This window comes from Mandrillus leucophaeus, unplaced genomic scaffold (genome assembly GCF_000951045.1).
Source record: "Mandrillus leucophaeus isolate KB7577 unplaced genomic scaffold, Mleu.le_1.0 Scaffold415, whole genome shotgun sequence".
Lineage (NCBI taxonomy): Eukaryota > Metazoa > Chordata > Mammalia > Primates > Cercopithecidae > Mandrillus > Mandrillus leucophaeus.
The window spans coordinates 1,416,953-1,442,686 of NW_012104421.1; the positions used below are offsets into that span (position 1 = coordinate 1,416,953).

At 43.4% G+C, this 25,734-nt stretch overlaps 1 protein-coding gene across 1 annotated transcript in view; it reads left to right on the forward strand.

Annotated features, from left to right (window-relative positions):
* Positions 1-25,402, forward strand: part of ADAMTSL1 (ADAMTS-like 1) — a 433,939-nt gene extending 408,537 nt beyond the window's left edge. The window contains exons 24-29 of the mRNA XM_011992650.1: positions 7,742-7,954; positions 9,504-9,684; positions 12,315-12,522; positions 20,258-20,367; positions 21,161-21,381; positions 22,922-25,402. Of these exons, the coding sequence (XP_011848040.1) occupies positions 7,742-7,954; positions 9,504-9,684; positions 12,315-12,522; positions 20,258-20,367; positions 21,161-21,381; positions 22,922-23,028 (1,040 nt within the window). The 3' untranslated portion in view covers positions 23,029-25,402. The remainder of the gene's footprint in view (positions 1-7,741; positions 7,955-9,503; positions 9,685-12,314; positions 12,523-20,257; positions 20,368-21,160; positions 21,382-22,921) is intronic.
* Positions 25,403-25,734: the final 332 nt, after the last annotated feature.

Genomic DNA, 25,734 nt, shown 5'->3' on the forward strand with positions numbered 1-25,734 from the left:
TCACCAAGAGTAGATTCCATCTCAAGAAACTACTTTCTTTGCTCATCCATTCAACTTTTATTATGACATTGCAGCAATTCAGTCACATCTTCAGGCTTTACTTCTCATTCTAGTTCTCTTGTTATTTCTACCACATCTGCAGTGACTTCCTCAACACTGAAGTTTTGAACCCCTCAAAGTCATCCATGGGGGTCGGAATCAGCCTCTTCCAAGTTCCTGTTCATGTTGGTATTTTGACCTCCTCCCATGAATCATGAATGTCCTCAATGGCATCTGGAAGAAATCCTTTCCAGAACATTTTCTATTTACTTTTCCCAGATGCATTTGAGAAATTACTATCCATGGCAGCTATAGCATTATGAAATTTGTTTCTTAAAGAGTAAGACTTAAAAGTTGAAATTACTCCTTGATCCATGGACTGCAGAATGGATGTTATGTTTGCAGAAATGAAAATAAGAATCTCCTTGTACATTTCCATCAGAGGTCTTGGGTGGATAGGTGTGTTGTCAATAACCAGTAATATTTTGAAAGAAGTCTTCTTCTCTGAGCAGTAGGTAACAAAAGAGTGATCTTAAAATATTCTTTAAACCATGCTATAAATAGATGTGCTGTCATCCAAGCTTTGTTGTTCCATTTATAGAGCACAGGCAGACTAGATGGAGCGTAATTCTTAAGGGACCTAGGATTGTTAGAACTAGAGATGACCATTGGCTTCACCTTAAAGTCACCAGCTGCATTATCCCCTAACAAGAGAGTCAGCCTGACCTTTGAAGTTCTGAAGTCAAGTATTGACTTCTCTCTAACTATCAAAGTCCTAGATGTCTTCTTCTTCCAATAGAAGATTGTTTCATCTACACTGAAAATCTCTTGTGTTTAACGTAGCCACCTTCATCAGTGATCTCAGCTAGATTTTCTGGATAACTTGCTGCAGCTTCTACGTCAGCACTTGCTGCTTTAACTTGTACTTTTATGTAAGAGAGACTGTTTCTTTCCTAAAACCTTATGAACCAACCTCTGCTAGCTTCCAACTTTTCCTCTGCAGCTTCCTCACGTCTCTCAGCCTTCATAGAATTGAAGAGAGCTAGGGCTTGCTCTGGATTAGGCACTAGCTTAAGGGAATGTTGTAGCTGGTTTGATCTTCTAACCAGACCACTAAAACTTTCTTTATATCAGCAACGAGACTATTTTACTTCTTATCAATTTTTTGTGTTCACTGGTGTAGCTCTTCTAATGTTCTTCAAGAGCTTTTTCTTTGCATTCATAACTTGGCTGTTTGGCACAAGAGACCTGTCTTGGCTTTTGACATACCTTCCCCACTAGACTTAATCATTTCTAGTTTCTGATTTAAAGTGAAAGATGTACAACTTTTTCTTTGTCTTGAACACTTAGATGCCACTGTAGGGTTATTAATTAGCCTAAGTTTAATATTGCTGCATCTCGGGGGATAGGAAGGCGGCCCCAGGAGAGGGAGCAAGATGGGCAAATAGCCATGCAGTTGAGCAGTCAGAATACAGACATTTATCAATTAAGTTCATCTTTTTATGTAAGCATGGTTCATGGCACCCCAAAACAACTACAATAGTAACATCAAAGATCACTGATAACCATAACAGATCATAGTGAAAAGTTTTGAAAATCTGACACAGAGATATAAAGTATGCACATGCTGTTAGAAAATCACGCCAATAGATTTGCTCAGCACAGGGTTGCCACAAACCTTCCATTTATAACAAATGCAGGATCTATGAAGCGCAATTAAGCAAAGCACAATAAAATGAGGTTTGCCTATACTATGAAGGCAGCCTCTCAAAGACCTCTTAGTTGCTTCTTCTCCTGGGTCTTGAGTTCCAAGAACTCCACATCCATGGCAGGCCTGCCCTTGGAAACATCTCTACCCTATTCTCATCTGCACAAGGAACAGCAGGCTGGGAGGCCCTGGGAACATGACCAAGACCCAAGGCTCAGATGGGCCAAGAGAGGTTTCCTGGCTACTCACTATGGCCTCTGATTCCAAGAAGGAGGGAGGAATTTGGATGTAATTTCTCTGCAAATATTCCTCTTATTTAGCTGACTAAGGTTTCTGGCTCCCAGATAAGTAACTTCTTCAGCCATAGAGACCAACCTAGGGGCTGCTACCACTCCTTTTTCTGCCTAAATACTCTCTCAGAAAATCCTAAGGCAGTTGGGAAAATGAGGACTAGGAGAAAATATGAAAGATTCCTTGGCCAAATGTCTTCTGTGTGCTTAGGAATAGTAAGGTTCGTATTTACCAACTTAAATCTCCTCAGCCTCACCAGGGCTGACCAAACAGGATTCATGGAGCCAGCATCTTGATAGCATATGGCCTTTTTTTTTTTCCTTCAAAGTAGATGTGATAGGGAGACATGCATTTGCCTATTTCAGTCAGGCTAAAAAGCTTTATTTGTTTTAGCTGCACTTTTAAAAGTATATTTACCTTCATACACATATAGTTTTCCTGGCTTTTATTGGAAAATGAAACCAGCATTTTACTCCAGGCTACATTTGGGGTTGGAGAGTATAGGTGTTGTGATCCCAGGAGATCCCCAGTGGACTGATTTCTCTCCCCAAGGTCATTTCTACCCTCATTTCAGAACAGGAGTGTGGTGACACCACTATGGACCTCGTGGCATGTAGATGCCTAGGTGCCACCAGGAGCTTGTGCTTGTGGTGAGCCTCATTCTCCTGAGTACCTTGAGTAAGGTGATACAAGGCCAGGCAAGGTGACTCACACCTGTAATTCCAGCACTTTGGGAAGCTGAGGAGGGAGGATCACTTGAGGCCAGGAGTTCAAAACCAGTCTGGGCAACATAGCAAGACTCCATCTCTACTAAAAAAAATTATTAATTAGCTGTGCATGGTGGCATATGCCTGTAGTCCTAGCTATTTGGGAGGCTGAGGTGGGAGGATCACTTGAGCCCAGGAGTTCAAGATTGCAGTGAGCTATGATTGCACCATTGCACTCCAACCTGAGCAACAAAATGAGATCCTGCCTCAAAAAAAAGAAAAAAAAAAAAAGAGGATACAGGTCAGGCAAGAGCTGGGTCAGTACACAAGTAGCAGCTCTGTCCTATTCCAGGCCTTCAATCCACTGGCCAAGTTGAAAAGCTGGAAGATACCTCTCCCTAAATGTATCAGTTAGCTATCACCTCACACATACACATGCTGCATTTTAAAAAGCCCAAACTTGGTGACTTAAAACAACAATCAATTGTTCTTACTGATCTTACTTAGTTCAGCTGATCTAAGCTGGGTTTGGCTGGAGTGACTTGACTGTTCTCCGCATTTCTCTTGTCTTCCTCTTGGGATCATCAGGCCAGTCCTGGCATAACTTTCTAATATAATGGCAAAGGCACAACAGCACAAGCAAAAGCTCCCAAGATCTCTTGAGGTCTAGGTTTGGAACTGTTACATTAGCATCTCTGCCTCAGTTTTTTATTGTGGTAAGAGATACATAAAATTTACCATTTCAACTCTTTAAGTGCACAGCCTGATGCCATTGCATACATCTACCTTGTTGTACAGCTATCAACACTGCCTCCAGAATTTTTTCATCAACTAAAACTCTGCACTCCCCCTCCCTCCCTTCTCCCAGCCTCTGGTAGCCACTGTTCCACTTTCTGTTTCTATGAATTTGGCTGTTCTAGGTACCTCATATAAATGGAATCATACAGTATCTGTCCTTTTATATCTGACTTCCTTCACTTAGTATAATGTTTTCAAGGCTCATCCATGTTGTAGTGTATGTCAGAATGTCATTCCTTAAGGCTGTATAATATTCCATCATATACATATACCACATTTTGTTTATCTACCCATCTATTGTTGGATATTTGGGTTGTTTAAATCTTTTGGGTATTATGAATAATGCTGCTATGAACATAGGTGTACAAATATCTTTTAAAGTTCCTGTTTTCAATTCAGTTGAATATATACCCTAAAGTGGAATTGCTGGAGCATATGATAATCCTATATTTAATTTTTTAGGGACCACCATACTGTTTCCCACAGCAGCTGCTCCATGTTATATTCCCACTAGCAATGCACAAGGTTTCCAATTTTTTCACATATTTGCAAACATTTATATTTTGGGTTTCTTTTAATAATAGCCATCCTGGTGGGTATGCAGTGGTAACTCATGGTGGGTTTAATTTGCATTTTCCTAATGATTAATTGAGCATCTTTTCATGTGTTTATTGGCCATTTGTGTATCTCTTTTGGAGAAATGTCTGTTCAAGTCCTTTGCTTATCTGGGCATTTGCCCAAACTGGGTGGTTTGTTAGTTATCAAATTTTAAGAGTTTTTTAATACAGTCTGCATATTAATTTCTTATCAGATCTGTGCTTTGCAAATATTTTCTCTCATTCTGTGAGTTGCTTTTTCACTCACTTGATGGTGTCTTATGATGTGTAAGAGATTTAAATTTTGATGAAATCTACTTTATTTTTTTCGTTTGTTGCCTATATTTTAGTGTCATATCTAAGAAACCATTGCCAAACCCAGTGTCATTAAAGTTTTCCCTGTGATTTTTTGTAAAAGTTTTGTACTTTCCACTCTGAGGTTTAGGTCTTTCATCCACTTTGAGTTAATTTTTATATTTAGTGTAAGTCATTTGTTCACATATGGATATCCAGTTTCCCAGAACCATTTGTTGGCAAGACTATCCTTTCCCTATTGAATGGTCTTTGACCATATATTTAAAAGTCTGTTTCCAGTCTCTATTCTGTTCTTTTGGTCTCTATGTCTGTCTTTATGCCAGTACAGTACTGTTTTGATTACTATCACTTTGTATTAAGTTTTGAAATCAGGAACTATGAATCCTCTTTGTTCTTCTTTTTCAAGGTTGTTTCGTTATTCTGGGTGTTTTGATATTCCATATAAACTTTAGCATGAGATTCTCTATTTGCAAAATATATCATTGGGATTTTGGTAGGGATTGCATTGAACTGGTAGATTACTATGGGTAGTATTGACATCCTAACAGTATTAAGTCTCCTAATCCATAAACATGAGATGTCCTTCCGTGAATTTATATCTTCTTTAATTTCTTTCAGCCGTATTTTGTAGCTTTCAGTATTCAAGATTTTTGTCTCTCAGTCCATTTTGTGCTGCTACAATAGAATACCTAGACTAGGTAATTTATAATGAACAGAAATTTATTGGCTCACAGTCTTCCTTTGCATCCTCCAAAAGGGAGGAAAGCTTTGTTTTCACATGGCAAAAGGTGGAAGAGCAAAGAAACAAATAAGGGCTGAACTCACCCTTTTAAAATGGCATTAATCCAACCCATGAGGAGAGAGCCCTCATGGCCTGATCACCTCTTAATACTGTTACAATGGAAATTAAATTTCAACATGAGTTTTGGAGGAGACCAACATCTGAACCATAGTTGCCTCCTTGGTTAAGTTTATTCCTAAGTATTTTCTTCTTTTTGATGCTGTTGTGAGTGGACTTGTTACAATAACAATGAACAATCAGAAAAGAAAAACATCTGTCTAACTCACATGGCCAAAGCCAGAAGGGGGAAGTATAACCGCTCTCTCATGGGAGGGCACTGTCAAGTTGCATGGTAGAGTCAGCGGATACATGAAGGAGTGAAGAATTAGATCATATAATACTACATCCCATACTGAGCTTCCAGGGGTCCATTTTTAGGTTTATCTTTTTAGAACCCTCCCTTCCAAATAGTCTGCTCCTACCCTCTCACTACTACCTCACTACCTCAGGAAAAACAAAAATGAAGGGGAAAAAAGTAAGTGAGCAAAGAAACAAAGGAGGTGGCAAGGTGCCCAGCTGAACAAGTAGCAGATATGGGGGAAAGAACGCAGTCCAGGAGTCAGGTAGAAGGCCTGCTGCACAGTCTCAGGAAGGTCTCCTAACCTCTCTAGGCCTCAGTTTCTTCCTCTGGTGGTGAACTAGATGATTTCTAGGGATTCCCCATCTTGTGTAAATTTTAACAGTTCTATCCCTGGATTCACAAACAAGAAATATTAGACCAGGTGTGGTGGCTCACATCTGTAATCCTTGCACTTTGGGAGGCTGAGGCGAGCAGATCACTTGAGGCCAGGAGTTCAAGATCAGCCTGGCCAACATGGTGAAACCTCGTCTCTACTTAAAAATATGTGTGTGTGAGAGAGAGAGAGAAATTATCTGGGCATGGTGGTGCACACCTGTAATCCTAGCTACTTGGGAGGCGGAGGTTGCTGTGAGCTGAGATTGCACCACCACACTCCAGCTTGGGTGATAGAGCAAGACGCTGTCAAAAAAGAAATGAAACATTAGAAAAATCCCTTCTCTCTGTAGATGCATAGGCACCCACCCACACATCCACAGAGGGTAGCCACCTGTCTTAGTCCAGTCAGGCTGATGTAACAGACATATCATAAAAACTAGTGGCTTATAAACAAAAGAAAATTGTTTTTTACAGTTCTAGAGTCTGGCAAGTCCCAGATAAGTGCAGCAGCAGATTAATTGAGGGCTTGCTGTCTGCTTCATAGACGGCAGCTTCTCAATGTGTCCCACATGGTGGAAGGGCGAAGGCAGCTCTCCAGGGCCTCTTTTATGAGGACATTAATCTCATTCATGAGGAAAGAGCCCATGTGATGGAATCACATCCCAAAGTCCCCACCCTCTGAAACCATCACCTTGGTGATTAGAATTCAATATGAATCTAGGGGGTACACAAACCCTCAGACCATAGCACCATCTTTGTGCCTCATATCTCATCATTTCCTGCCTTGCATCTACAGTTTTGAGTGTGTTTTCTAAAAATCTTATACCAGCTTGGGATCTCCCTGGAAGAGGGAAGATAGTCTTAATTATCTTATCTTAACTCTCCCCAGAGCAGTAGGTACCAAACAGATATTTTTTCTAAGTGAACTGAGGGGAAAAAAACTTCAGATTCTTTAATTTTCGATGACTTAATGCGTTTTACATATCCAAATAAATTCTCTGTAAGTTGCTGGGGCACCAGAGCGAACACAGCAAATACCCTGTCCTTCCAGGAATTTCTCTCACAACTGCAACCTGTTTATCTTTCTTACTGATTCTACACTACCAAGTCTTAGGTAAACATGATGATATCTGAGTTTATTATATCAAAATATGTTTGATGGCTCTGTAGATATGTATAATATTGTACATGTCCAGCGCAGGCTTTGCAAAAGCCTTCAGAAGACAAAACCTTATGCAGAAAAACAGATCCAGGTTTAAAATTGTGTTCCTAGTCTCTGATGAAAAAAATTTTGACTGGAAAAATCACATAACAAGAAAAATGAGGGAATATGACACTTTTACCAATTCAAGTTTGTTTCTTAACTATTACTATATAGTATGGTATTTTTTTCCCAACATATTGTATTTGAAGAAGGAATTTGTCAAAAAAAAAAAATCACTCTAAGAACTACTTATCTTGAAAACACTGTTCAAGGAATGAAGATGAACTGTATCATTATTTTAAAGTTAGTATAGGGACATAAACAGAAATAGGTACTTTTGTTATCCAATAATTTTACTTAATTGAATGAATTACAGTCACCCTCCTAGAAATTCAGAGAATAAAAACATCTCCTGTTCACTCAGGAATGGCAAATATAATAAAAATGCCATGGACAAGGCCACATTGTGTGTACAGTTTCTAAAGCCACAAAGACAGTAAACCAGTGCACCAGGAATGCGTTCCTTATGGCTTTACTAAGGCTTTCTTCTTTTCCTCTCCTCCTAGGCTGCCCCGTCACAGGTCACCCTGTCCCTAATATCACCTGGTTTCATGGTGGTCAGCCAATTGTCACTGCCACAGGACTGACACATCACATCTTGGCAGCTGGACAGATCCTTCAAGTTGCAAACCTTAGCGGTGGGTCTCAAGGGGAATTCAGCTGCCTTGCTCAGAATGAGGCAGGGGTACTCATGCAGAAGGCATCTTTAGTGATCCAAGGTAAGAAACCCTGCAGGCTTTGCAAACTGGACTAATTTCTTGAACAAGAAAGCCCGTTTGGGAATCTAACTATCTAGTAAAACAAAGTGATTTCTGATCTTCAGTGGTACCCAGGGCATGAAAACCGAAGCTGCGCCATGTTTCCATACAGTGAGACCCTACTTCTGTCAACATGGCTCTTCAGAACAGCCATCATGCCCCTCCCAGCAGAACCTGGAAAAGCCAATGCTGCCTTCAGAAATAGGCCCTTCTGCTTATAATGTTGCTGTTGCTCAGGACCATGGAAACACCACTGTATATCAAAGTCAGATATGATTCCTTTATGCTGATTTAACTAGTACAGATCTCACACACAGGCAGAGTAGCCTGTTTGGTTACTGCCTCCTGCCTAGAGAGACAGGCCTGGTGCCAGTGCCTGCTGATCATCCTGAAGAGTCTTCAGCTTTAGTCATAAGCTGAGGGCTTTCCAGGCACCTTTCCTTTGGCCCTGGCAAAGAACAGACTGCGAAGCCCACATGGCTCATGCATTAACCTTCCAGGAAAACAGGCATGTCAGAAAGCCTTTGGGCGGGGCCTGGCCTTCACTGCACCAAGAAAGAGTTGTAAATGAGGCCAAATCAGTGGGAAAGAGGGGAAAGTGGCCCTTTTATAGAAACTGTGTGAGGCTTTGGAGTTTTCCGCAGGCTAGTTCAACCTGTGGCCTGTGTGTGATATATTCCAAAATGAAGGATGCAATGGGAAGGGACAGAGTTGTGTGCCAAAATGGCACAAAAAGATGGAGAAAGGGAAATCTTTCTAAGCAGATAAGTTTTCTTCCTAAATATCTTCCTTCACCATTTGGCTTTTCAGACAGGAAAACAAATGTTCCATTTTCTCGCCAGCCAGCCAGTATCTGCTGAAAACCAGAAGCCAGGGCCTATTTGCAAGACTTGTAATACACAACTTTGCAAATAAGCACTCAAAATCTGCCACCTCATATTTATTTTTAACAGCTTTCCTATCAGTGAGTCCCAGACCCCCAAAGCAACTGGCTTTCTTACTGACATCATTGTCTCATGTAAATAAGCACTCTCTGTAAAGGCTTTTTTGGGTAACATTTGCAAAGTCCAGCTCGAATCTGTGTACTGTGATGGTTAAGTATTTACTATATTTATATATCTTTGTAGAAAACAAAATCACTTTCTGGTGAACCAATGAGGAAAGAAAAGGACTGTAGCAAATATCTTTAAAAATAAGATGACCTATGGCATTAATCAAGTACCCTTCGTATGTCAGGCATTGAGCTACTTTATTTCCTGTCCCCACAGTAACTTGGTAAGGTGAGGGTCACTGTACTCATTTCATGGCTGAGGCCCCTAGAGACCACGTGACTTCCCCAAATAGTTCGGGAATGGTGCCCATCGAGGAGTGGGGCCTCATTTATAATAGCTCCTCTCCTTCAGGCCACAAATCCACCCCTTCCACCCTCTCCCTGCCCTGCTCAGAAGGAATTCAGAGTGTGGGCAATTAAGCTATATTCTTTTCTACTCTGCTCCTCCTCCCATGACAGATTACTGGTGGTCTGTGGACAGATTGGCAACCTGCTCAGCCTCCTGTGGTAACCGGGGGGTTCAGCAGCCCCGCTTGAGGTGCCTGCTGAACAGCACGGAGGTCAACCCTGCCCACTGCGCAGGGAAGGTTCGCCCTGCAGTGCAGCCCATTGCGTGCAACCGGAGAGACTGCCCTTCTCGGTGAGTGCGGCGGACACTGGCTCAGACCTCCCCACCCTAGGATGGGCCCTCACTTTTAGCAAGGTCGATGGCGAGCCCTTGAGTAGCACTGTGCAGGGAGAGATGCCAGCCAAGGAGCTGTTCTTCCCTCTAGGCACAGGCTTGTCAGGCCTCTCCACCCTGCTGAAAATATCCTCAGACTACACCACCTCTCTCAGCTCTGTTTATTCCTCACCCCGCTAATGGTCAACCAGGTTTCCCAAGTGCCTGACAGGGTCTGTTCAGGGAGCAAGAGCATCCCAGGCCCTAGCAAGCCATAGACTCCCCCACCCATCATACAGTAATCAACTGACTCTGAGTTGTTTGGAGAAAGCAATGTCTTTTCAATTGAAGGGCTGAGGAAACAATGATTACTGGGCTCCACCCGCCCTCCAAGTCTAACCTTAAACACCCGTGCTAATCAGTACTCCAGTTTAGTTGGGGAAATCTTATCTTCCTCTTTTCTACAAAGGCTTGCATCTCACTAAAGTTGAAATAAATCTTTGTTTCCGATAGTAGCCTCATGCTCAGCATTTGGGTTCCTTGTGTGGCCCAGCATGACACCCAAAGCCTCTGCCATCTTCCTCATGCTTCAAGAGGCTATGAGTGCCCCTGTGCACCCCATCCTCTGTCCTCAGCAGTAGTTAAGTGGATAACAGATGGGCTTGGAGTTGGCACTGGTGTGGTGCTCAGAGCCTGGGGGGACTTGGCTCTGCCCTCAACCCTCAAATGCCCCTTTACTACCTATCTGTAGGACTTTCATACAATACTTAGGCAACTGCTTTCTGTTTTGCCAGCTGAGTCATAAGGAGCAGCTGAAACCAGGAGAGACTCAATGAAATATGAAACATGCTCATTAATATCAGCAGTTTGACTTGCTGACGGGAAGGTTTCCACAGGAATGATTAATGTCCTTTTATACCCTTCCTGAACTGTAACATACCCCGGCCCTTTCCATTCTCAAACCCCCCACCCCAGCTCCTGAAAAATTGCTGAAACGTATATTTGGAAATAAAAGTTGATTGAAATGCAGGCCTGACATTCACCAGGGATATAAGAGGCTGGAAAACTGCCCTTGCCAAGCTATGCAAAATGAAGAAGAGATCTCTGACGTGCCAGGAACTTTTTGACTTGATTTGGTGATGGTCAGAGTCAATCAGCTTAATTTACTTCTGCAAATGAAATAATAATGGCTGTGTTTTCTTGGATTTCAATGCCCCCAGGAGTTTTTAAACACCTCTTGCCTGCTTCCTAAGTGGCTCTGCTCCTGTGCATTGGAAATCTGCATGCAGTCATCCCTCTACAAGGCAAAAGAACAGGGAAGTGGCCACAAAACTAAATAAGTCACAGATCCAGATTTAGGAGGAATTTGCTCCCCTTCCCTGCTACATGCCTCTCCTGAAAGCCAGATGTGGCGCCGCTTGGCTAGGACGTAGCCATAGGTTCACTTTGCCTGCCAGATGTTTTGAACACTTTTAGTATCCTTCTTTGCACATGAACAAGTGTTGCCCTGGTTGTCTCTTTAAGATACAACTGGGTAACCCTGCTGTGACCCAGATAGCTGCTTTAACCATTTTGTTAGATAAATTTTCTCAATCACTAAAACCAAAGAGTGGGATTTTTTTTGTTCTAGATTACATGAGCAACAAGTCTTGCAATTTCCCCAAGCTGTCTCCGTCTCTTTGAGAATTATTACAGGGCACACACATGCAATGCGAATCCCTGCATGTTTGTATATGGACCAAGGATTTCAGAGTGTTCCCAGTTTACAGGCTGGCTTTGTGAGAAAAGTCCATTTGTCACAGTCTCACTTTTGGAACCTAACAGTCAGAGAACAACTATCTCTACCACGTATGCAGCCCTCTGAGAAGTATAAGACCTATAGACTGTAACACCAAGAGATGGGAGGAACTTTACCTGTTTCTGAGGGATTGACCAAAATGTGTGGCAGGAAGTACACTGAGCACTACCAGACAAAACTTTGTCTTCAGTGAGGCCCAGATTACTTTCTGTGTCAGGAGGTGACACAAATTTGGATCTGACTTCCCTAGAACCTTGGATCTCCTTTAGGAAGTACCAACACTGCAGTTACAAAACAACAAATTGATTCTCTTACAATTTTGAAGGCCAGAAGTGCACGATCAAGGTATCCGGAGGGTCATATCACCTCCAAAGGTTCTAGGAGAGAATCCGCTTCTGGTGGTCCCAGGTGTTCCTTGGCTTATGGCCACATCACTCCACCTTCAGCCTTTCTGGTCACATTATCTCCTCCTCTTCTCTGTATGTAATCTCCCTCTGCCTTTCTCTGTAAGAACACTTGTTATGGCAGGCATATAGGGCCCAGCCAGATAATCCAAGATAATCTTATCTTAAATCCATAATTACATCTGCAAAGAACCTTGCCACATAAGGTAACATTCACAGGCACTAGGGATTTGACATGGATATCTTTTGGAGGAGTCATTTTTCAGCCTATCTTTCCAAGTATATACTGTGAAAAGGGTACTGGCCCCAAATCAGTGGCAAGAGCAGGGATGTGGGGTGGGGAGGGGATCTCTTTTCCCCAGGGCTTGTCCCTTTAGGGCTCTCCTGACACTTCTTCCTCTCCCCAGGTGGATGGTGACCTCCTGGTCTGCCTGTACCCGGAGCTGTGGGGGAGGTGTCCAGACCCGCAGGGTGACCTGTCAAAAGCTGAAAGCCTCTGGGATCTCCACCCCTGTGTCCAATGACATGTGCACCCAGGTTGCCAAGCGGCCTGTGGACACCCAGGCCTGTAACCAGCAGCTGTGTGTGGAGTGGGCCTTCTCCAGCTGGGGCCAGGTGAGGAGCCAGAGAGGTTGTTATTTGAAAGCTAAATCTAAAGGAGTGGACGCTGCCACAGTAGGAAGTGAAATGTTATCACTGCCACCTCCTCCTTTCACATTCTGACTGGCCAGGTATAGCTTTTGTTGGTTGTCCAGCTGAGACACCCTCAGAGCAGCAGGCTTTTGATTCTTTGTGTAATTCTATGAACCAATGTGATTGAATGTTTTTAGGCAGTTAGCAATTCAAAACATCTTCTAATTGGCCATCTATACATTATTACATTTATGTCCTCCACTCCCACCCTTACGTGTGTCCTTTGGAAAACAATCACTTGCAACTTTCTATTAAGTTAACACACTGTGGCCATCTTTAACGAAAATCAAATGTTTTTGGCCATAGAGTTCACGTTCCAACTCATAAGCCATTTGTGTCCCAGGTAAGTTGAGGCTACTGCTCAATGCTAGCCAATCAACATGCCTAACTGGAGACTCCTTTCTGGAGCTTCTACTAACCCTTCCTTATTTCCAGTGACATAATGTATATGCTTCATAATCAAAGAGGCATGAGCTCCCCTTGCCTGGGGGAATATCATCTCTCTCTTACCTGGAAAAGCCCACTTCTCATAGCTCACATACCTCTCAAGACAGCTCTGCTTCCAGGCCCTTGAGGCTTATTGGTAGTTCATAAAATTACAATAGCAAACAGATCTGGCTACACATGAGAGATGGTTCTGCACTGTGTCATCAAGGTCACTCAAGGGGGGACATATGGTGCACCAGTGATTGTTTCCTAACAGAAAGAAAAATACATATGTCTTTCTCCTTTTCTCTATTCCTTCCCCTCAAAAAAATTCACCCCCTCCTCCTCTTTTCTGCAACCCTCCAGGACAGTATGTTTCAAGCTTTAATGTGAATCACCTGGGACTCTTATTAAAGATGCAAATTCTAATACGGTATGTCTTAGGTAGAACTTGGGTTGCTGAATTTCTCAAAACTTCTGGTAACATCAATGCTCTTAGACCAAGGGCTTCACTTGAAAGAGTAGCAAGGCTTGAGGCATTACAGATTGCAGACAAATGCTTCATCTCACAATCCTGTTGATGTCTCTCTGCTGGTAATATTGCTGATATTGTGCTTCAAACTGTAGATGCTTCTCAAACATCCACACTCCACTCCTGTGAGAATGAAAGTGATGATAGTTTCTAACAAAAAATTCCTTTTGGAATAGTGTTAGACTTCATGAAGGCAGGCAGAAGGAAAAACATTTGTATAAGAAAACCATGCCGATTTTAGTCCAAGTAAAACTAAGACCACCTTCTTAGCTCCAAAAATCTGGCTTCATGTAATAATTCAACTTTCTTCTTTTAATCCAACATACATTTATGGGACACCTGTCTTGGGAGGGGAATGTGTCCCATTTATAAGCATGTGTGAAGAAATGAAGGGAAAAGCAGCCCACAATGTTTGCAGGAGAATGAAGTGACAGAATAGAAATAGAAATGTGGCCTGGAAAGCAGGTGCAAGATCATAAAAGGGTCTTGTATGCTGTACAAAGAATTTGGATTTTATTGTAAGTGCAACTACAAAGATTTTTAAGAAGGAGTGGCACAATCAGACTTTTAAGATTACTGTCTGGCCAGGCACAATGGCTCATGCCGGTAATCTCAGCTACTCAGGAGGCTGAGGCAGAAGGATCACTTGAGAGGTTGAAGCTGCAATGAGCTGTGATCACACCACTTTCACTACTCCAGCCTGGGTGACAAAGCAAAAACCTCTTTTTTTTTAAAAAAAAAAAAAAAAAAAAGGTATGCTGTCTGCAGTATAGTGATCAAATTGGCAAGTGAAAGGACTACAGAAAGAGAAACCTAATCTAGGTGAGCAATTTTGGTGGTCAGAATGAAGGTATTGAGCAGTGCCAATAGAGAGGAATCCATTTCTCTTTATAAGTGTGATTCACATGGCTTCCATGAGCCATTGGGTATCAGGGATGAGAGAAAGGAAGGAAGTCAAAATTTTACTGGAGGGTCTGAATTGAATAACTAGATAGGAATATAGAAAAAAGAGGGTGGATTAGTGCTATATGGAATTGTTTGGGACATGTTTAGTAAGAGATATCTAAGTACAGATGCTCATTAAGTAGTTGCACATATAGGTCTGGGGCTTAAAAGAGAACTGTGCTAAACACTATCAATTTGAAAGTCATTAGTATACAAGTGGTGGCTAAGAATCATAGATGGTATCACCCAGAGAGAGGGAAAGGATCAGATTAAGAAAAGGCACAGGACAGAACCCTGGGGAAAACAACACTAATTAACCTGGGGGAAGAAGAGGAAAAAAGATTAACCTAATGAGTGGGAAAATTCACAGAAACCAGTGGAGGAGCTTTATCAAGAAGGAAGGAAGTCAATGGTATAAAAATACATCCAACAGAATAAAAAAAATACAAAATAAGCATTGGCCTTATTTTGTACATACAGTGCATATTCGAACTTGACTGATAGGCAGTCACTGGTAACTCTGAATGGCAGTTTCAGTGTAAAAGTAGGCAGTGTAAAAGTAGGCACTGAAATCAAACCAGCAATAGGTTTAGTTACAAATGAGAATGGAGGAAATAAGTGCTTCCAGGGACACATTACTCCTTCAAGAATTTCCAGTGTAGTCAAGAGACATTAGCAAAATGGCAAATTAGGAAGCTCCAACTCCATGTTCTCTTATGGAAGCATCAAAAAAACAACTAGAAACTGGCTGAACTAACCTTATAAGTGTTCTGGAAAACCGCCCAAGTTCTATAGCAACCAAGTAAACAGCCAATAAAGAAAAAGCCATCTTTAAGATGATATGAAATTTCCTGGTATTTTCATTCATCCTTGCCCCACCCCTCCTCCATGTGGCATGGTTTTGATCTTGACAACGTAGCAGCCACTAATTGTGAAATCTGCACAAGGACCACAGACCTGCAGACACCTGGGAAAAAAGATTATGGGTGGAGACATGGGGGAAGGCAGAGCATCAAGACAAATAACTGAAGGATGCTGGGCTTACTACCCAGGTGATGGGATGGTCTGTGCAGCAGACCACCATGGCACACGTTTACCTATGTCACAAACCTGCACATGTACCCCAGAACTTAAAAGTTGAAGGAAAAAAAAAAGAAATATCAAAGACTTGATAATGTAAAAATATACGGACAGCCAAAAACAAAAGAGTCTGGTGCCTCCCTCCCCTCTCTTACCCTGTGACAAGCCAGCTCCTCTTGCCTTCCTCTATGATTGTAAGCTTCCTGAGGTCTCACCAGAAGCAGTTGCTGGCGCCATACTTCTTATACTACCTGCAAGACCATGAGCCAAATAAACCCTTTTTCTTTATTTAGAAAAGAAAAAGAAAGAAAAATTATAATGTCCAGAAAGAAAAAACTATCAACCAAGAATTATCGGGCAAAACTGTCCTTCAAAAACAAGGGGGAAATTATGACATTCCAGAGAGCTTGTTACCACTATTCCTGATTACAAGAGATGTTAAATGGAGTCCTTTGAGTTATAACAAAAAGATGCTAGATAGTTAACTCCAAGCCACATGAACATATAAAGACTCTCCAATAAAGATAAATAGATGGGCAGGCATTAAAACCATTATTATTTTGTTTCATAGCTCCACTTATTTTCTATAGATTTCAAAGAAATGCATAAAAAGTAATTATAAATCTGTTAGTGAATATATAGCATATAGATACAATTTTCACACCAATAATGTAAAGTGGGGATGGGAAACAGAGCAGTACATATGTAGAGTTTTGTATGAAATTGATATCAAAAATCAAATTAGATTGTTATAACTTTGGGATATTATATGTAATCCCCATGGTAACAACAAAGAAAATATGTATAGCCAAAAGAGAATGAGAAAGGAAGCAAAATTTGTCACTACGAAAAAGCAACTAATCACAAAAGACAACATAAGTGGAGGGAATGATGAGGGAAAGCTATAAGATGTACATAAAAATAAATAATAAAAAGGCAAAAGTAAGTTATTCCCTATCAGTAATTACTTTAAAGGAATTAAACCCCCAAAGACATAGATTGGCCTAGTAGATGTTAGAAAAAAGACATGATTCAACTCTATGCTGTCTACAAAAGACTTGCTTGAGATCTAAAGAAAAAAGTAGGTTAAAAGTGAAGGAATGGAAAAAGATAGTCCATGTAAATAAAAAACAAAAGCTGAGGTAGCTATACTAAATCAAACAACATAATGATAATATACCAAGAAAATATAACAATTATAAACATGCATGCACCAAACATCAGAGCCCCAAAGTATATTAATCAAATATTGACAGAATTGAAGAGAGAAATAATTAGTTCTATAATAGAAACTTTAGAAACCCACTTTCAACAATGGATAGGACAACTAAACAAAAGATCAGTAAAGAAACAGAGTAACTGAACAATACTATAAACTAATTGGAGTAACAGACATACAGAGGACTCCACCCAATATAGCAGAATACTTGTTTTTTCTCAAGTGCACATGAAAAATTATCCAAAAAAGGACTTAATACATTTGAAAAGAATGAATTTATACAGAGTTCCTTTTCCAACCACAGGGAAGGAAACTAGACAAGTGAAAACAAAACCACAACATACCAAAATGTATGGAGCACAGAGAAAATAGTGCTAAGAGAAAAATTTATGGCTGTAAATGCTTACATTAAAAAAGAAAGACTTCAAATCAACAACTTAACTTTACACCTTAAAAATTTGCAGAAAACAAGCAAACTAAACCTAATGCTAGCAGAAGAGGATAATAAAGATTAGAGAATAGTAAAGAAAACTCAGCAAAACTGAAAGTAAATTCTTCAAAAAGGTTGGCCAAAATAGACAAACTTTTAGCTATATTGGCAAAGAAAAAGAGAGGAGACTCAAATTCCTAAAATCAGAAATGAAAATGGAGACATTACTAGCAGTATTACAGAAATAAAAAGGATTGGCCAGGCATGGTGGCTCATACCTGTAATCCCAACACTTTGGGAGTCCGAAGCAGGCAGATCACTTGAGGTCAGGAATTCGAGACCAGCCTGGCCAACATGGCAAAACCCTGTCTCTGCAAAAAATGCAAAAGTTAGCCAGGTGTGGTGGTGGGCGCCTGTAGTCCCAGCTACTTGAGAGGCTGAGGGTCAGGAATCGCATGAACCCAGGAGGTGGAGGTTGCAGTGAGCAGAGATCATACCACTGCACTCCAAGACTCTGTCTCAAAACAAAAAGAAAAAGAAAAAAGAAACCAAGTGTTAATCAAAAGTAGAATGGAAAATTCAATCATGGTATGTTCATAAAATAAAGTGCTATACATCAGTGAAAATGAACAAACTTCAGTTATGTACATAATACATTGTAAGAAAATACCAGATATAAAACAAACATGAAATATGGTTCATTTATGTAAATTTCAAAAACAGTCATAAACTAAACTGTTTTAAAAGTTAAGTCTCAGTGGTTACATGTGGAGAAGGGAAAGAGAGTAAAGAGTAGGCGCAGACTAGGCTCCTGAGTTGCTGACAGCATTTTATTTCTTCACGTGTATACAGGACTAGCTACATAAGTTGTGGGGCCCATTGCAACATGAAAATGTCAGGCTGCTTGTTCAAAAACTGTAATGAATGTCAAGGTTGGCAGTAGAGCGTCAAACCAACTACAGTTTCCTTCTAAGGGTGTAGGGACATCCATGCAGCTAGCTTTGCTTTTATACAGTTGTCCCTTGGTATCCATAGGTGATTGATGTAAGGAGCACCTGTATCCACACAAACTCAAGTCCTGCAGTCAATCTCACAGAACCTGCATATACAATAAGTTGGCCCTCCATATACATGGGTTTCGCATCCCAAGACCTTTGGTTGGGGGGGGAAAAAATGTATAAGTGGACCTGCCCATTTCAAACCCATGTTGTTTAAAGGTCAATTATACTCACTTTATAGAACTCCCTGAGATATACTTCATGTTTTAATCACTTTTTTTTTTTTTTTAGAGATGGGGTCTCACTATTTTGTCCAGGCTGGAGTGTAGTGACTGTTCACAGGCATGATCATGGTGCACTATAGCCTCAAATTCCTGGGCTCAAGCAATACTCTTGCCTCAGCCTTCTGCATAGCTGGGAATACAGGCATCAACCACCACACCTGGCTGTTAATCAGTTTTCTGTATGCACACTGTGCTTCACAATAAAAAGTTATTTTTTGGCCAGGCACAGTGGCTTACTCCTGTAATCCCAGCACTTTTGGAGGCCGAGGCAGGCAGATCACCTGAGATCAAGAGTTCAAGACCAGCCTGACCAACATGGTGAAACCCTATCTCTACTAAAAATACAAAAAATAGCCAGGCATGATGGCATGTGCCTGTAGTCGCAGCTACTTGGGAGGCTGAGACAGGATAATCACTTGTATCTGAGAGGCAGAGGTTGCAGTAAGCCGAGATTGTGCCACTGTACTCCAGCCTGGCGACAGAGTGAGACTCCATCTGAGAAAAAGGAAAAAAAGTTCTTTAAAATATGTTTAAAGAGATAAATTTTAGCCACTCAGGGGGCTGAGGTGGGAGGATCACTTGAGCCTAGGAGTTGAAGGCTGCAGTGAGCTGAGATTGTGCCACGGCACTCCAACCTGGGCAACAGAAAGAGACCCTGCCTCAAAAAAAAAAGTTCTGGTTATTGGTGTTAAGGGGTTTTTTTGTTTTTTGGTTTTTTTTTTTTACATTTACCTCAACCCTCCATGTGTTTGTGAATAATAGTGTCAAACTGGACCCTTCAGAGTCCAGAAGAGCAATAACTAACCTTGGGCACAGCTGGCTGACCCAAGAGAGCTACTTTTACCTTAAATCCTGCTCTTTCAGTGGTTCTTAATCTTTGAGGTCATGGATCCCTTTGAGTACTTGATGAAAGCTAGAGGGAACCTCTTGCTAGAAAAAAGCCAATAAACACAAAACTTTTGCTTATACTGTTAAGGATTAACACCCCAGCACCACCCCCAGTGGAACCCTAGGGACCCAAAGACCCCCAACTTAAGAGCCTTTGTTCTCAAGTGACCTCCATGGGATGCCTATCCTCTTGTTCTACTAAAATAGCAGATGTTGGCTAAAGGCCTGCTGCTTTTGTATTTCACAGACAATTGTTGCTAAGTGTATTTACTGTGACAGGGTCAGGCTCCATGAATTCTGGGGAAAGTTTAACGATCTCCATGAGCACACAGCAAGAGAATATGAGGGGGGACTCTGCATACCTAAGTCTGCTTTCTGTTCAGTCATCCTAGGTTTAACCTGCAGAAAATGAAGCCAGGGAAAGAAAGGATGGAGTTGGTTATTTGGATGACTTTAGCAAGAAAACAATAAACCATATTACCCTCTCTGCTCAGAAGGGGTGAAGCTATTTAGAGGTCTTCAGTTCTAAAGTCTACCACCACATTCCTAGCATATTATGCCAAAATATCTTTCATATGGTTAATCTGAGAGGGGCTTGACTTTCTCTTACTGGTTGTACACTACCATTAGCCGTTTGCTGGCAGAATACCCACAGACCACAGGCAAGCTAACCATCCCATGAAGAAAACTTATCAGTGAATGTCTTTTAGTTAGCCCAAAGAGGGGAAAGATGAATGGTCTGAGAGCCTCCAACAAGACCTACACAAGGATCTTGCATCCCATGCAGCCCAAGCGTGGCGGCCTCCACCCTTGACTTGGCTAACGTGCTGTATGTTACCTTTTTCTGCTTTCCAGTGCAATGGGCCTTGCATCGGGCCTCACCTAGCTGTGCAACACAGACAAGTCTTCTGCCAGACACGGGATGGCATCACCTTACCATCAGAGCAGTGCAGTGCTCTTCCGAGGTAAGAGAAAGCCCTGAATCTCCTTTTCCCAGACCCGCGTCAACGGCTCGGAAAGATGGTGCTGAGTGAATGTTTCTCCTCCAACTTACCACAGACCTAAGCCCTGCCCTCTCACCTCCATTCACCCCAAGCCACTGGCCTCCCCAGAGGCAGATGACTCGGTGTCGGTCTTGTGCTTACCTAATGGGCTAGGCTGGGATTTTCTCTCTCAGGGATGAAAAGTGCAAAGGTGTTATTCTTCTGAGAGAGGCCTCATACCTCGAGAGACCCACACTAGCCCCAGGGTGGGCAGGAGGTGAGGTCTACACAACGGCTACCAAGTCTGAAAGGCTCAAACCCCTCACTCTTGTTGACCTCCCTCTAGAAGTTAGGCTAAGATGAGAGCCCTTGTTCCTCAGTCTCAACCTACCATTCCAATCCAGTCCCCATCCTTAAAACACTTCCTTATAGATGTCCCCCTGGGGCAAGGGGACTCACCGCCCCCACCTAAGAGCCCAGCCTGTGAGACCAGGCTCTGCCAGTGTCCACATGGGGGAGAGCTCATTCTTCAGTCATGCGGTAAGATCCATATTCATTACAGAGAAGAGCAAATGGAGGCCCAATAAAAGGAAATAGCCTTCTTCAGATCATATGGCCATTTAGTAACAGCACAGAGATTAGAACCCAGGTCTAGTAATGCTGAAAGTTCTTGAGGAATCGCCTAACATTTCTGAGTTTGCAGCACTGTTTTCACATCTGCCCTGATTGAGCCCCCACAGAAGCAAACCTTAACCCTGCCACCATCCTTCTGCAGGCCCGTGAGCACCCAGAACTGCTGGTCAGAGGCCTGCAGCGTACACTGGAGAGTCAGCCTGTGGACCCTGTGCACAGCTACCTGTGGCAACTACGGCTTCCAGTCCCGGCGTGTGGAGTGTGTGCATGCCCGCACCAACAAGGCAGTGCCTGAGCACCTGTGCTCCTGGGGACCCCGGCCTGCCAACTGGCAGCGCTGCAACATCACCCCATGTGAAAACAGTATGTTCCAACCCCCAAGAACCTTCTGCAAATTCCCCACAGAGCATCAAGTGCAGAGAGCAGTTCCTGGGACCAACCCTGAGCACAGGGCATGGGGTCAGCTTCCCCAGGGATTGTGAGCTGGTGGTGGAGTTGAGCATTTTCAGTGGGGTGCATGGGTGTGTGCAGAGATGTGTATATAGGCATGATAGGGTATGCCCCAAGGGCTTCCACGATCTCCATCCTGGCCCTGAGAGAGCCAGGTGCTGTTGGTCCAGTGCTGGAGGAAATCAGCCTCCAGTTCCCCTGCGGTCAGTCTGGCTGGTGCCCACAGGGGTTGACACATCAACAACTCTCAGGGGCCAGGCTACTAAACAGAAAGTGCTGTTAACTCTGAAGGCATACAGAGTGCCTCCCGCTCAGCCAGCCAGCTCTGCGCCCATCACAGCTCTGCTTCTCACCCGACACGGACCTGCTGACCCCCTCCCTCCCAGCCCCACAGGCATCCCCTGGAACTGTCCAGGACGCCCCAGCCTTGGAATTTGATACTCACTTCACTCCCTCCTCCTCATCCCAATACTGTCAGTTGTATTCCAGTTGGGAAGGAGTTTATTTTTTTTCTTCCTCTGAACCCAAATCAGAGGTACTTACCCATGAGAAAGGCGGCAAAGCTTGAGGCAAAGAATAGGAAGTAAAAACCAAATGTAGCTGTGCAGTTTTCTCCCAAACTGGGCCTCACTGAGCAATAAATTCCCAACACTAAGGCAGATGCCATGTAGGCAAAAGGACCACTTCTTTTTACACACTGGGGGATGGATGATCTCTTTGTACTCGGGTAGTGTTAACCCGTTTGTGTCAGTGGCTCACCATGCTCAGAGAGAACCAATATTCAACGCACATAGTTAAAACTCACCAAACCAAGTCTGCACAATATTTAAGATCATCTAATCTGTGCCAACACTGAACTAGAACATCCTGGTGCTGTGTTTAAGGCAGAGTGGGTAGAAGGAAGAGAGACTGGAGGGCACATGAAAATAAACCTTCACAGAGAAAGTATGCCCAAGTGCCTGGGGATGGGGGTATCCAACGCAAGCCTCACTTGCACACTCCTGCAAAGTAGGGGAGAATGCAGTCCTGGGAACCATCTTAAGGAGGAGAGTCATTTACTTAAAATACCAAAACCCAGGGGAAAAGGCAGGTTTGCCTAGGAGGAGAGGTGATCACCTAGGAGATGAGGTAATCCCAAGAAGGAAGAGAAAACAGGCATCTTCAGGAAGTAGAGGGAGCTACAGAAAAGCAGCAAACAAACAGCCCAGGGAGGGGCCCCATCATTCAGCCAGACAGACAGCTGCAGGCTGGTGCCACCCCCACTGTTGGCAGCCTTGGGGAGCAGGTGGCTGAACTCTGTCAGAGTGAGGCTGGAGAGCGGTGGCCACGGCAGACCCCAGGATGTACCCCAGTGGCTGAAACCCCCGGCTGCATATCACGCAGGCTGCATTCATTAGTCTCTGTTTCACATCTCTTTTCTGTCCCCTCTCCCCACCCTGTCCTCCTTTCCCAGTGGAGTGCAGAGACACGACCAGGTACTGCGAGAAGGTGAAACAGCTGAAACTCTGCCAACTCAGTCAGTTTAAATCTCGCTGCTGTGGAACTTGTGGCAAAGCGTGAAGACAGGGCATGGGGCAGCACTCTACCCTGGCCACACGAAGGACTCACGCAACCGCCTCGGACAGAACCTAAGCTTTCTTCATTTTATTTATTTATTTCCCCCTCCCCACCCCACACACACCCTTCCAGCCTCCTCCACCTCCATCCTCAAGCATGAGGACGTCCGCATGTTTTCTCTTTCAGTTAGCTGGAGGACGGGATGTTGGGAAAGGAAAGGACAGATGTCTAAAGGAGGTTGCAGAGCAGGCCAGGCAGACGGGGAGGCTCCCTTGAAGAGCTTCCTCCCTCCCAAACCTGGGTCTCAAAGACCTAGGAAGAGGCAGGCACAGTCCCTGGGGACAGCAGGGAGCCAGAAGGTTTGTAGCCTATTGGTGCAAACATTGGACAAACACCTGTGTCTTTCCTAGAAGTGCACTATCAGAAACACAGGAGTGTGTTGCTGCTTTGTGTCCTCTTCCCCATCTGTCCCTTTAGTCATGGTTAGGACAGATGGGGAGGGGACACCATGCTGAGGCAGAAACTAGCCCAGAACTCAGTTCTTCTAGTGGGGGAGTGCAGAGAGAGGAGAACTCAAATCACCAGTAGGGAGAGGTAAAAAAGCAAACAAAGCAGGCCCTAAGGCACACAACGTTGCAGAAAATGAGGAAGGGAGGGGAGGGAAGGGACAGAAGCAAAAAGGAGCCTGTGTGTGTTCCCCAGTGGGGCAGGGTGAGCAGGGGCTTCCAGGCTGCATGAGGCTCGTGGACCGGCTCTGATCCCATGCATGTGCGCATGCTCAGAGCCCTGCTGCCCACGACAGAGCACTGCGCTGCGTGGGAGTCCCCACTCCCCAGGCTATCAGAGTCAACGTCCTGCCTGTGCAGCTGCGGCAAAGCCAGCGAGAGGTAGGTCTGGCCATGCAGTAAGGCCACCCTGGCACCTGTTTATCTCCATCGGAAGTCCTCCAGCCCTGCACTAACTGCTGCTGTGGACCAGGCCATTTTTAGCATGAATGGGCCAGGTTTTCTGCCTTCTAGGACCTTTGCTGCTCCACTGAAGGGCCAGGGACTATGGTCAGCTTGTCAACATCAACCCGTTAACTAGTCACTTTGCCAGAGGGTATCTGTCAGGCTGTCAGGCTGTAGCAACCTCTTCATTCCAGAGCTGGCCAGGGACTGGGGTGGGACAGTGGGTTTACGCGTGCCCCACCATACACCCTCCCTCTCCCAGCCTCCACCCCAGCGGTCTGCAGGCCCTCCCACATGTAGTATTTATCTAGCAAGGTCGGGTGGTGGAGGCAGCACCCTGGCAAAACAGCTCACACACTGCAGCCACGCTCATCAGCTGTGGTGAGGCGGATGGAGCAAAGTCAAGCAGCAAAGTGAAAACTCTGGGACTCTTTGGTGAAATCCTCATTAAGCCAGGTAATTTTTGCCTCCTTCCCTAGAGTGACCTGAGATTAGGAGCTAGGGTGGCCAGAGTCCCTTACCTTCAGATAAGCCTCCCCCTCATGAAATGCCACTCACACTGGGGCTACCACTGACATCAGGGCTGCATTTTCCAGCCAGCCTGGAAGTAAAATTTGAGAGGAAGACAATATTAATCTGTGTGCCCCCCCACCAGTGAGCTGTGGACAGTTAAGTTGTGTCTCTTTCTTCCTCACCACAAAACTAGGCTCTAAGAAATTATGTTACTAAAAAATCAGTGTAATGTCTGTTTAAAATAAAAGAGAATGTTTTCTATGTCTGTATATCTTTTGTGAATATTTATTAGGATTTCTTGTATAAAAAAGTGCAATATTAATAATTGTACATTGTCATCCAGAAAAAAAAACTATTGGGGGGACTTTATTAACTTCCTGCAGTTGTGTTCCTGTAAACTTGGTAGTGATTATTATATTTTTCCTAATTTTAATAGAACCTGGTGTTTAACTCTGGATCCATTCACTGTACAGGATGTGTTGTAAAAACTAACATGGGATGCTGAAGCAGTAAGAGAGAATTCATTTGTGGCGCAATAGTTGTGCACGGAATGATAAAGACAAATTCCATACTACTACTAATGTGGTTAATTATTTCTAGTTCACTAGCGATTGAAAAGCAGTGGTCACTATTTACATTTCCTAAAGAACAAGCAGGCATCCTCCAGCTCCATGTTGGGTTGGAGCAGTTGGCAGTGGGTCTCAGTGAGCTGGGAGAGCCTAGGTTTGGGTGGGAAGCAGAGTGCTCCTTGCATGAGATGAATGTACATTTAATGTTTGTTCTGTAAATTGCAACTCAGCAGCACCACAAGACAATGAAGCCTGCTGGCTAATGTGGAAGGAGGCACTTTCTCCTCTAAAACACAAAACTGTATTTGTATTTTTTGTACAGATAATACAGCTTATTTATTTAAATCTTGTCGTCTGAGTCTCTATTAAACTCAGCCTTCCCCTGGTGGTTTATGCAGGGAGCGAGAGAAGTCCCAGTCAATTGGGTGGTTCCCAGGCAGTTATTTGTGTCTGGCTGAAGTGGAAGGATTGCAGTTTTCATCTTTACACAGGAAGCTGGGGGCCCACGCCTAGAAGTGCTAGCTCTGTAAATAAACCCAAAGAAGCTGCATTTGTAGATGTACACACATTCAGGCTGAGTGCAACCAAACGAGATGACAGTTATCTCACTGACAGGCCTATGTGGTGGGACGATGGGAGCCACAGTACCTTCAGGAAGTGAAGCGAACAGGGATATC